This window comes from Petaurus breviceps, unplaced genomic scaffold (assembly GCF_028583685.1).
Source record: "Petaurus breviceps papuanus isolate PSGF00001 unplaced genomic scaffold, PetGlider_PUasm1.0 90895, whole genome shotgun sequence".
NCBI classification, from domain to species: Eukaryota; Metazoa; Chordata; class Mammalia; order Diprotodontia; family Petauridae; genus Petaurus; species Petaurus breviceps.
In genome coordinates, this window is record NW_027187372.1 from 34,614,247 (window position 1) to 34,627,375 (window position 13,129).

The 13,129-nt window shown below is 43.3% G+C and overlaps 1 protein-coding gene across 3 annotated transcripts in view; it reads right to left on the reverse strand.

Moving 5' to 3' along the window:
• Positions 1-13,129, reverse strand: part of PLXNA2 (plexin A2) — a 319,997-nt gene that overhangs the window by 170,461 nt on the left and 136,407 nt on the right. For all 3 annotated transcript variants that reach the window (XM_069074756.1, XM_069074757.1, XM_069074758.1), the window contains exon 4: positions 10,361-10,495. In XM_069074756.1, the coding sequence (XP_068930857.1) occupies positions 10,361-10,495 (135 nt within the window). The remainder of the gene's footprint in view (positions 1-10,360; positions 10,496-13,129) is intronic.

The following is a 13,129-nucleotide window of genomic DNA, read 5'->3' on the forward strand; positions in this document are numbered from 1 at the left end:
ATTTGAGGTCTTTGCCCTTTGGCCAAATCTAATGGACCGGGAAGCTGTCAAGACACTGATGCCACTTCAGTTTGGAGTAGTCTTATCGTGATAGGGAAGTATGAGAAAAGATTTAGTCCCCAGAGGAGAGGGTAGAATATACAGTTCTAATGTTGTTTGAGGCTCCTTAAGGTATTGGTCTATGATTCTGTTCTTTATTTTATTTTTTTGTTTTTTATTTCTATTCCTACTCTCCGTCATATTCAAGATTCTTCTTGGTTGATCACCTCCCACTAACAGAGTCAAGAAAGACTTAGGAAAGAATTTTGGTAAGGAGTCCTTGGTCAGGTCAAATATTCTGGGTTAATTTTCTCCTCTTACCCAAAAATCTTTCAACAACCACCTCGAACCTTCCCCCCTCCATGAAACTATCCCGAACTACTCCCTGATTTTCCTCACATCTAAATTCCTATACAATAAGCTGGAGAGCTGGAAGGGACCTGCAGAAGTCCCCTAATCTAAGTTTCATGTAAAACCTGAATCTTCTCAACAAGTTTTGGCAAGTGGTCATCCAGTCATTTCTTACATACTTCCAGCTATGAGAAACTCATTATCTACATGGCTTCTAAGAACCCTGTCAGCTTGAGTACTATGATTCTATATGTAGCTTTTTTCCCCTCTATTTTTTTTTTAAAGGAAAAACCCTGGAAAGAAAATCATCACCAGAATTTCATAGTGAATTATGGGGCAGGTGAGGGTGATCAGGAGGGAAAAAAAACAAACAATCTGAAAGATCTGGGTCTTAGTTTGGTACTAAACCTTTCTGTTGTGGTGACATAAAGATATAGTTGGAAAGAACTCAGGCCCAAATATGGCATGGTGGGGTGTGGGTCTGGGAGGGGAAGGAGATGAATAGCCATCAATTGCCTGCTAATTGAACTTTCATTTGTCCTATTTCCTGACTCATTTTACCCAGAAAGACCAAATGTGGAAATATCCCCTTAAGATGGGCCCTTCAATATCCAATTAAATTTGAAGTCTGATCAGGGTTTAGTAATCTTCTCCTCTCTCCCTGAGTCTGGTTGCTTAGCTGGACTCTGTGGTCCCAGCACCAGGTTGAAGCTGCCTTCATACACACCGAGGGGGATTGGGACTGTTTAGTCTGCTGGGCACATTCCTGGATTTCTAAAATAAATAGCAGATTATGAGTGGCTCGGCCTCACACTGTCATCTAGCCAAGCTGGAAGCCTTTGAGTGGTCCCTAGGGATGGAGCAATGGGCCTGCAGGGGAGAGGGTGATGGTCATGGGTGTAGGCTATCTGCGGAGCTCTCTTCATTCATGTCATTATTTAGGGGTGGGGAGCCTGGAAACTCACTCTGAGGTGCTAGTGGAAATGTAAATGGGAGAAAACATCTGGCCTTTGAGGGGAAAGGAGACAGACTCTTCAGGGTTTCTCTGGGAAGGCATAACAATGAAAAAAGGAGATCAGTGGAGAGAATTCCTCCTAGTCATTTCCCCTTAGACTTTTAAACTCCTGTGCAGCCTGCCAGGAGCCATATTGACAGCATCTCCACCTGTCCCATGGTCCCATCCCACTGGTGAGAAGAAAGAGGCCCTCTGCTGTGGTTCCCTTTCCCCCATTTCACCCTTCGCTGGATCATTTTATGCCTCTATTCCCATTGCTAATTCAAACTAATTAAAGTATAAAATAGGATAATTGTTTCCATCCCCACACTCTTTCCCCACCAGCCCTGGTGGTGAGTTATATCCCTTCTTAGGGAGTGGTTGGCCCTGACAAGTTGGGTGGAAATGGGATATTAGGTTTCCTTTAGGCCTGCTGCTTGGCTTTCACTTGGCCAATGGCCTGATTTTCATTGTTGTCTGCCTTCCACTAGGCCCTGGAGATCTGGGCAGCACTGAATTTTACAAACATCTGTTGATTCATTGCTGCTGGTTCTAGGGAGAATGACCTATCTAGGCAGTGACTGGCATCCTGTCAATGGAGCCCCTGACCAATTAGATGGATGGAGAATTAGTTCCCAATTCCTTCTTCTCTCCCCCTGCCTCCCAACATATTTGTCTTAGGTCCATTAATGGTACATTAACATTGACTTGTTGGGCAATGGCGCTAACTACTTGACACCACTTACTAAGCCCCATTTCTTAATTACTTTTAATTGACTCAAAAGAAAAACAGAGGGGAAAAAGAGAAGTTTATACTGGATTACTGCAGATCTATGGGGAAAAGGAGTCTTTGAGGCAGCATCCATGTTCTTCTGTTCTCGTTGGACCTTCTCTCTGTGCTCATGGACCCAAGAATCTTACAAAACAGTTGATTAGTGGGATAGAAACTGTTTATTGCATTGGCTCCATGGTCTAGGAGCAGGATAAATAAGAGCTGCATCTTCTTTGCTGAAACACTGACCTACATAAAATGCCATTCTCAACACGTCTTGTTGTATCAGAGCCTTCCTAGATTCTTAGGGTCTTCCAGATGTCATTTCATCCAGCCCCTGGCCTATAATCTTAGCCCTGCTTGATGAGGGCTTTAAAATTCCTCCAAAGAAGGAGATTCTACAGACCTCTTTGGGCACCAGAAGCTCATAATTCAGGAAGCTCTACCTTTGGTCTAACCACACTCCTTGCTGTCTATGTAGTCTATGTCCATTTCTTTTGGTTCAGCTTTTTGTGAAGCGAAAGGCTAGATACTGTACGTTGTTGTTGTGTAGTCTTTCAGTCACGTCTGACTCTTTGTGACCCCACGGACCACACTGTCTATGAGGTTTTGTTGGCAAAGATACTAAAGTGGTTTGCCATTTCCCTCTCCAGCAGATCAAGGCAAACAAAGGTTAAGTGATTTGCCTAGGGTCACACAGCTAATAAGTTTCAGAGGTTAGATTTGAACTCAGATCTTTCTGACTCCAGGCTCTGTACTTACCTACTGAACTACCTAGCTGCCTTCAAATACTATACACACACACACATATATATATGTTTATACACACACGTATATATGTATATGTATATGTGTACATGTATGTATACACATGCACACATACATATATAATCATAGTAATTTAAAATTGGAAGGGACTTTGGAGATTATCCAATGTAATCCATTCAATCCAATCCACCAAATGTTTGTAAAGCAGCTACTGGGTGTAAGGACAGAACTTGGTACTACAGGAGACATATTTAATAAAATCTGAACCCTGCCCTCATAGATCTTACAGATGTGTGTGTGTGTGTGTGTGTGCGCGCACACGACTGCTATATACCACCTACCTAAATAACCATAACACATAATAAGTGCATAAGGGAGTTTTACTTCAAGTATTCTATGTGGTCCAAGGTACAGGAGAAGGCCATCACTAAGTATAAAGATCGAGAAAAGCCCTCTGGAGGAAGTAGATGGGAACTTTGAAGGATGGGTAGAAATTTAAGAGGTAAGGGTGAAGAGGAAAGGAAAGCACTCCAGGCATGGGGAAGAACATGAGGGAAGACAGGTAAGAAAATGAAGGAGGTGTTTGGGGGGCAAAGAGTATATATATATATATTTAGTTAGGGCCTAACGTCCATAGAGAAGAATATTTTGTGTGAAGACTGAAAAGTGGAAACTTTGAGTGCCAGATTGTGAAAGGCTTTTAATACCAGTCTGCTGCATCTGAACTTAACTCAGGAGCTAGTAGGGAGCCATTGGAGTTTTTTGAGAAGTGATGTGATCAGATTGAAGTACAAGTTATGTAAATTTGTCCTTGATGTGAAGGATGCTTTTATAGGCAAGAAAACTGAAACCCAGGAAATTTAAATAGGTGTTCAAAGTCATGGTTAGTTAATAGAGCCCAGGTCTCCTGTCTCCTTTGAGTCACCAGCACTCTTTTCCCATCATGTTGACCATTTTCTTCTATTTAATAATTGCTCTATACCCCAAAACAGGCATTTCCAGGGGAACTGTCAGACAAGGCTGCCTTGTAGATTCAATGTTTCCCCTGAGAGGCCTCAGCTTTCCGGGGATGTTCTCTGTGCTCACAATGTCTCAGCCTCAGACAGATGGGCCTTGAGCTGTTCTTGGCTCCCATCCCTGATCTTGACCCCTTGTTAAATCAGTTGGGCACCTGTTTCTACAAGATTTACAACTCTTCAGGTGCCAGGGTTAGGTACTTCACTGCAAATCCCCCTTGGAACTCCTTTCCCCTGGATTACAGCTCACCCTGGCACAGGGCACCCCTCTCCACCCATATATCTCTACAGACAGCTCTGTGGCATTAAACCAAGATTCCTGCCATGACTGGTCAAAGTCTCTTATTGAAACTGTTATTGCATTATCACTGTTCACAGCCCAGGATAAGAAAGAGATGCAATTGAGGATGGAAAGGCTGTTTGCAAGTTGAGGTACCAATAGGGGACAATTAATACCTGTGGAACCAAGGTCACTTGAATCTTTCTAATCTCATCCATTACCACCCCCTGCCCAATTCTTCTCCCCTCACAAGTCTATGGCTTTGCAAACCATTTTAAAAAACCATTCATCCACAAATAAATCAGAAAAAAATATATTTAGAGTTAAAAGCATTCGTGGTACCTTCCAATCCAATTTGGTGATCATTTATTAAGTGCCTACTAGGTACAAGGAAGGGGCTGTGCCAGGTACCTAGTACAAAAAGTATAAACAACAACCAGTTCTCGCCCTCGAGAAGCTTACGTTCTCCATTTCCCAGGACTCCATCACTTACTGGGTGACTCCTGTCAGTACAGTATAGTGAAAAAAGTGCTAAGCTTCAAGTTAGAAAGAATCCTGGGTTCAAATTATGGCTGTAACATTTACTAGTTGTGGAAACTTAAGCAAGACAAGTGACTTGTCCTTTTAAACCTCAGTCTTCTAGTCTGTAAAATGTGGATAATACTTCTTTGAATGCCTACCCTCACAGACCTGTTGTGAATAAGGTGTTTTATAAAACTTTAAAATGCTATATACATGTGAATTATTATTATAATTTTCTTGTTTCCCCACATCCTAGGACTAAGAAAGGCTGGGCCACACCACAAGTTACCTTCCCTGATCTCAATCCAACTCATTCTCATGAAAATCAAATAGGAAAAAAAAGAGACAGATGAGACAAAATTACCTTTGGGCTTGCTAGCTGCCATTTTTAAGTTATGAATCTGTGGGCCAATGATGATTTCTATGCTATTTGAGTCACTCCAGGAAACTCTTATTTTTCTTCTCCTTCTGTTTCAACTTTTTTTTTTTTCTGCTGTTTTGGGTGGACTTGTGGGGAGTTGAGGAGATGAGGGGATGGGATACTATTTCCTGTTATTTTCTGTACTTTGAAGTATCTGTAATTTCTCCATCCAGGTATCAGCCTCTATCCAGGAGGGCTAAATCCCAGGGCATGGCTCTATATGAACAATTCTGCTGTTCTTGGATCTCCCCTTAGTTCAGAACTGTTTCAAGATCACCAGGAGGACCCCACCAATCTCACAGAAGAGCCACAGACTTCGTTCTCCTCTGACCAGGTCTCATGTTGCCATCTCCACCCTCCCCACCCCCCATGATTGGTGGCATCCACAGGCCAGTGGTTGGGAAGTCACGCCACACACCTCATTCTTATCCCATTATCTTCCCTTACAATAAGATGAATTAGTAATCTTCAGGTAGGCCCTCTGCTCTGCCCCCCTCCCCATCCCCCATGGGATGGCTTTCCTATCTTCCCACAAGAATTTCAAAGGATTATAATAGTCTATGGTTATTTACATGACACTTTAAGAAAACAACATTCCTTTGAGGTAGGTAGAATCAGCATGACTATTATTTAAATTTTATAGAATAGAAAAGTAAGGCCCAGACAGGATAAATTCCTAGAGTCACACAGTAGAGATATATGAAATCTGGATCTCACTTCATTTCAGGTCCCAAGTTCTTTCTACTAGGCCAAAAAGAATCTAGAGCAGACAGGCACTTTATTGATAATATTAACTCACACTTAGAAAAACACTTTAATGTTCACAATACACTTTGCATACATGATCTCATTTGACGCTCACAACAATTTTGTGACATAAATACTATTATTAGCCTCCTGTTACAGATGAGGAAACTGAGGCCAGAGGGTTACATAGCTAGCAAGTGTCTGAGGTGGGATCTGAATGCAGGTCTTCATGTAGTCATATCCACTGTGCAACACTGCCTTAGAGAACACCTAAATGAGCTAGAGTCATAGACTTAAATGAAGAGTATGAGGAATTTTACACATGAGAAATACAAAGACCAGAGAGGACAAGTATACAGCTAATCACTGACATGGGGGAGCTAGGCAGTGCAGCCTGGAGTCTGGAAGACTCATCGTCCTGGACTCAGACACATACTAGCTGTATGACCCTGAGCAAGTCATGTACCCTATTTGCCTCAGTTTCCTCATCTGCAAAATGAGCTAGGATACAGAGGGAAAATAAATCCAGTTAAAATATAGCCAATGCAGGGGCAACTAGGTGGCACAGTGAATAGAGCACTGGCCCTGGAGTCAGGAGGACCTGAGTTCAAATCTGAACTCAGACACTTAAGTTGTGTGACCTTGGGCAAGTCACTTAACCCCAATTGCACTGCCGTCCAAAAAAAACCCCTCCAAAAACAAATATAGCCAACCCTAGGCACAATTATGAATAGAAAGTTTTTGATCTTGTATCCATCCCTTCTGATACTGCCTCCACCTTCTGCCTTCTCCTGCACACTGCTGTACTTCACTAAACCTCCCAGTCATCTGATGCCCTTCTACTGATACTGGTAGCATCTCACCTTTAAGCAAGCTTTCGTTCTTCAAAGCTATCCTTCTCTACCTTCCGCCCCCAACAACACTTTTTATTCTCTTGGCCTGATCTCAACTAGCTATCGTGGTAACAGAAAATTTACACTAAGGCACTCTATCCAGGGTATTACGTAGCTGTCCCCATCTTGTATATAGTAGGTGCTTAATATATTTGTTAAATGGTAGAGAGAAAAGGGCACTGAATTTGGAATCAGAGGACCTGGCTTTGAATCCCAGCTTTGCTACTTATTAGGTAATAAGTATTAGGTAATAAGTACACACAGGTGTGTGTCCTTGGGCAAGTCACTTACCCTTTTTTGGCCTCAATTTCCTTATCTGTAATATGAGGTAGTTGGAATTGATGTCCTTTAAAGTTCCTTCCAATTCTAAATTTATGATGCTATGAAATGAATGAATGCATGTACGTGTGTGTGTGTAAACCATTCTCAAGGGTGTTTGTGTTTTAAAATTAACCAGAGTGAAATAAAATGAAAGGAATTCATCATCAGTGGTAGGTATAGACACTGCTGTAACAGGTCCATAGGTAAGTTATTTTGGGGATGGGCTGACTTTTCCTGTGACCTTCAAATTATGCCTTAGATATGATCCATTTACATGAAAAGTCAACTCTGACTCTAAATTCAGAATCTGCAAAGTTTGGCAAGCTTGGGTGTACAGGGCCATCATCCACCTGGGACTGGTTCTGCTCCAGAGAAAGGGCCACATGAAAGTGATAAAAGGAACAGGCGGAGCCAAGTGGATCTTCACACTGCCGGCATGTGGCCCACATATGGTGTGTGCCGTCTGTTCCTGGGCAATGTTTAAGTTAAGATTCCATCCCCGTTCTCTGGATGTGCCATAGCCCTGTCTTGTTCTCCCATGCTCCTTCTCACCCATCAATTTACACTTGACTCAGTTTCTCTTGATCCAGAGTGTGGGGGAGCTGGGGACATTCTAACAGCTCAGGGAAAGGCAGGAGAGATGCAGGGACGCCAGAAACCTTGGCAGAGTCAGTTTGGAAGCATCAACTGAGAGTCAACCTACGGCCCTTTTCTGGCATCTTCTCTCCTGTCAAGGACCCCAAATTTAGAGTCTTGGATTCGCCACCAAGTCCCCATTAAGGGAAGCAACAGGGTGTGGGGGGAAAACATATTGAGCTGAGAGCCAGGAGAGCCTTGTTCTAATGCATGGTACTCCATTTAAGCAGCTGTGTGACCAGCAGCAAGGTACCTTACTTCTCTGGGGTTCAGTTTCCTCCTCTCTAAAATGGGGGGGACTGGGTTAGATGATGGTGAAGGTTTCCACTAGCATTAAAATCCTAAGTCCATTATAAAACCATGGGGCCCTGCTTGGAACAGTCATGTTTGCATCTTTTCCTTCTCTTATACACTCACACAGTACCTTGTGGTCAGCCAAGTGATGTACCAGATAGAGCATCAGCACTAGTCAGGAAATTTCATTTTCCTGAGTTCAAATTTGGCCTCAGGTACTTATTAGCTGTGTGACCCTGGATAAGCCACTTAATCCTGTTTGCCTCAGTTTCCTCATCTGTCAAATGAGCTGGAGAAGGAAATGGCAAACCACTTTAGTATCTTTAATAAGAAAACCCCAAATGGGGTCATGAAGAGTCAAACATGACCAAACAACCAACAAAACTATCCATCACCATGCTGCATGAATGGCTGTTGCCTAATAATGTTGGTTGAATGAGAGACAGAATGTCATTCCTTTTTCTTTCATTTTCTTAAGTTAATTTTACTTAATTTTAAAAATTTCCCACTCTACTATCAGTTACACAAGATCCTGTAGAAAACTATGACCAGCCTCTCCCCACTTCCCCTTTCCCAAAGTTTTTCCTATATTTGGCTAGGAATAGCCAAAAGGTTTTTTTCCCCTTATTTGGATTCTCGCTGGTTGTGGAAGATTGGAACTAGCATATTGCAATCCTTACTATCTAACTGGCATATGAACGCTTCATCAGGACATGTGGGAAAGTGAGGCACAGATTGGTGGCTAGTATGATACAGTAGAAAGGACAGTGACCTTGAAGCCAAAGGACCTGGATTCAAATCCCAACTGTGGGACTTCAGGTAAATCACTTAATCTCTCTGGGTCCCATTTTCCTCATCTGTAAAATGAAGAGATTGGATTGGGCAAACTCTGAAATTCCTTCTAGCTTTAACTCTGGATCTAATTTCTGGAAGCTAGGTGGTGCTGGATTTGGAATCAGGAAGATGTGAATTCAATCCAGCTTCTGACCCTTACTATCTGTGTGACCCTGGACAAGTCACTAACCTCAGTCTGCCTCAATAAAATGAGGATAATAACAGCACCTACCTCCTGGGGTTGTTGTTGAAGACAAAACAAGACAATATTGTAAAGCAATTTACACCTTGAAGCTCCGTTCAAATGCTACATCTTATTAGATCTATGGTTCTGTATACAAATTTAATGTCATGAGATTTCCTTAAAGCCTCACAGCAGACTGCATATGCCCAGGCTCCCCCTCTCTCAGGCATGACCTCACCCTCTCACAGCTGGCTGAGTTTCATCTGGTCCATGCAAGTGTGAGCTAAGATGTAGATTTCTTCTCTCCCTCCTGATTCCTCGCTTGGGTTGGTCCCTTACAAGATTGGTCCAAGCACCAAGGCCTGGATTATTTACACCTTGTTGGCTCCCTAGAGCAGCAGACTCTGCTGGCCCACAGGTCATAAATCTACCTCCTAATCACACCAAGATGCTCTGTGCAGTCTGGCCTGTTCTTGTGGGGTAGTTTATCATATTCAGAGACACAGAGCTGTGGCTGGGGCAGCAGGCATCCAGGAAGTAGCTGGGCCCCAAATGTCTTTAATTCCCCTTGAAAGGCCGAGAGCAAATAGGAAAGAAGAGCCAGGCGGTAGAGTGTACTGACCCCCAGTCTTGTAGGCAGAGGACTTGTCTTTCAGTTCTGATAACTACAGAACAGCTATGTAACTGTGCATCTGTGCCTTTACTTCATTATCCATGAAATGGGGATACTCATAGAGAAAGCTTGGTATATTGGATATAAAGCTAGTTTGGGAATCAGAAAGACCCAGGTCCAAGCCTTGTTTCTCATAGATATAAACTGTGTGGCCACAGCCACAGCTAACCCCTCCTTTGCCTGGGGAGGGCACAGTCTAGTTCGACTCCCACCTACCTTTCTAGACTGTCTAGATTCCCCTGTTTCTAGACTCCCCTTCATACATTCTATCTTCCAGGTAAATTGGCTCACTTGCCCTTCCCCAATGGTATAAGTTACAGATGAATCGCCAATATTCATGAGTGCAGGGGATTTCTGCACTGGAAGTACCTCTTGCTGATGACATCATAGGTTCTTCCCCGAAAACTCCCCACCTTGCAGGGTTGCTATAAGGGAAGTGTTTTAGAAACCTTAAAATACTACAGAAATATAAGTTAGAATTATGATTACTAAAACCAGGTGATCTGGGTTCAGACTTCTTTCTGGATTTCCAAGTGCTAATGCCCAATGATCTCAGTGAACAAACCAGGGGTTCCCATCACCATTTCTAGGTAGCCTTAGGATGTCAGTACTCACCTGTCTCTCTGACATGACGTACAGGTAACGCTGGTCAATGGAGAAGGCCATGTCCCGGAGGATGGGGCTTCCATCTTTGAGAATGGAGACCATTTCATATTGAACCCCTCCGTGGGGAGGGCCATCTGCCCGAATCTGAAAGAGAATCAGAAGCGACCTCAGCATCTCCCCCGAACCTTCTCCCCTAGCAATTTGTTTCTGCTTCTCATGAGATCTAGACTCTACACTCTATGATCTCAGGGATCAATTCTCTTTCATCTTCCTATCTCCCAGCACTTAGCACAATGTCTTTGCATGTATTAGACTTTAACAAATCTTTGCTGAATTGAACTGAGTTGAATTGAATTTACTCTTAACTTCCCCTTTGGAGGGGAAACTATTCATTGATTTCCCTGAGTCTTGTACTACTCGACCAACCGCACACCACCCTGCCCTAAAGAAGATGAGGAAATTACTAAGTATTCATTGATACAGTGGATGAGCACTGGGTCTGGACTCAAAGGTCCGGAGTTCAAATACTGACTTGGCTACTTTTAAGTTGCATGAGTTTGTACAGATTACTTCTCTCTGGGCCTCAGTTTCCTTATTAAATTTTAAAAATAAGTGAGTTGGGGGCAGCTACGTGGTGCAGTGAATGGAGCGCCGGCCTTGGAGTCAGGAGGACCTGAGTTCAAATCCAGCCTCAGACATTTAACACAAAAACTAGCCGTGTGACCTTAGGCAAGTCACTTAACCCCAATTGCCCTCCAAAAAGCAAAAAAAAAAAAAAAAGAGTGAGTTAACAATTCCTGTGACTTCACAGGTAGGCTACAATGTTCTCCAGTTACTAGGAGGTGGGGAGAGATGAATGCTTTTAGATCCAGTTTCCTCATCTATAAAATGGGGTTAATAATAGCATCTACCCCCCAGGGTTGTTGTGGGGATCAAATGAGACTACATATGTAAAGTGCCTTCTAATAAACCTTAAGGCAAACCTGTAAATGCTAGCTCTTATGGTTTTGTTCCTGAGATGGGACCGGCCCACGGTACACCACTGTAGCTCTGTTTTCTACAAGTCTGTGTTTGCTGGACATGTGAATCTGATCCCTCTGGCCATGGAGGTGTGTTTATACATTCCCATGTGTTAATCAGCATGCACAATGCATATATTTATGCCTGCCTGCCTGCCTGGGCATGTTGGCTGCAAGATGGTGACATTCAGGGGGCATTGCTATATTTGGAAGGGAAATGAGACCAGTTCCTGGAACCCAACAGGAGAGAGAGCGAGGCAGGTTTCCATGTTGGTGGTTGTTTAGGCAGCATGATTTAAGGGGGCCTGGGAAGGTCCAAGTTCTATCCCAAAGTATCTCCCAAACTCAGGCCTGTCACCGACGCCTACAATTCCATCATCAGATATTCATTCCTTTGGGTAAAGGCACTGACCCTTGTCAAAATACAAATAGCCTGGAGAGATGTTCATCCATTATCAGTCAGTTGCATGTTAGTTTATTAGATCCTTTCAGTTCTGAAGGCTGGATGAGAGCTGAGAGCTGAGAGGTTTTTGATAGGAAGAGATATCACCCATAAAGCACAGAGGTCTGACTGCCTGGGGAGGGCATAGTCCAATTCAACTCCCACCTGCCTTTCTAGACTGTCTGCATGTTACTCCCCTTCATACGTTCTACCTTCCAGGTAAATTGGCTCACTTGCCCTTCCCCAAGCATGACATTTCATTTTCTATTTTCTTGTCTCTGCTGAGGCTACTATTGTCCCCCCCTTCACCTTAGACAAACCCTAGCTTCTTTCAAAGCTCTGTTCATGGGGCGCATTCTACAAGAGGTCTTTCCTGATCCTCCTTCCCCCATCTCCAATTACCTTATGGAGGTACCTGAATATTCTTATGTCTGCCTGTTTCTCCACACCCCCCCAACCCCCCATTGAAAGCAAACTCCCTGAGATCAAGAAGTTTCTTTTTTCCTTTGAATCTCAAGCACTTAGCCCAGTGCCTGGCCCATAGCAATCAAGCAATACACAAACTTTATTAAGTACTTACTACTGGCCTGGCACTGGGCTAAGCACTGGGGATACAAAAAGAGGCAAAAGAAAATCTCTGCCTTCAAGGAGCTTATAACCTAATGGGAGAGCCAACATGTAAGCTATAAATGGGAGAAGTAGGAAGCAATTAGAAGAGGGAAGGCTTTGGAATGGTGCTTAATAATAATTAATAATAAGTGCTTGGTGAATAAATGAATGGAGCGGTTTTGCAGCAGAGACCTAGGTAACTAGATAGAAGCCCAGACTCCTGGTGTGGGAGGTTTGTGAAGTAGGAAGCTGAAAGGAAGTGAGCATTCATGAAGTGCCTACTATGTACAGAAAGAGACCATCCCTGTTCTCAAGGACTTCATACTTAAATGGAGGAGACAACATGTAAAAAACTGTGTACAAAGAAGAAAATTGTAGGTAATCAACAGAGGGAATGGGCCTGAAATCAGGAAGACTCATCTTCCTGAGTTCAAATCCAGCCTCAGACACTTATTAGCTGTGTGACCCTGGGCAAGTCACTTCATCCTGTTTGCCTCAGCTTCCTCATCTGTCAAATGAGCTGGAGAAGGAAATGGAAAACCACTCCAGTATCTTTGCCAGGAAAACCCCAAATGGGGTCAGGAAGAGTCAGACATGACTGAAGAATAACCGCAAAACAACAGAGGAAAGGCAATAGCAAAGAAACCTAGAATACCCTCTCTTTCCCCTCCACCAGCACGAGTCCTGTATATCCTTTGAAGTCACAGC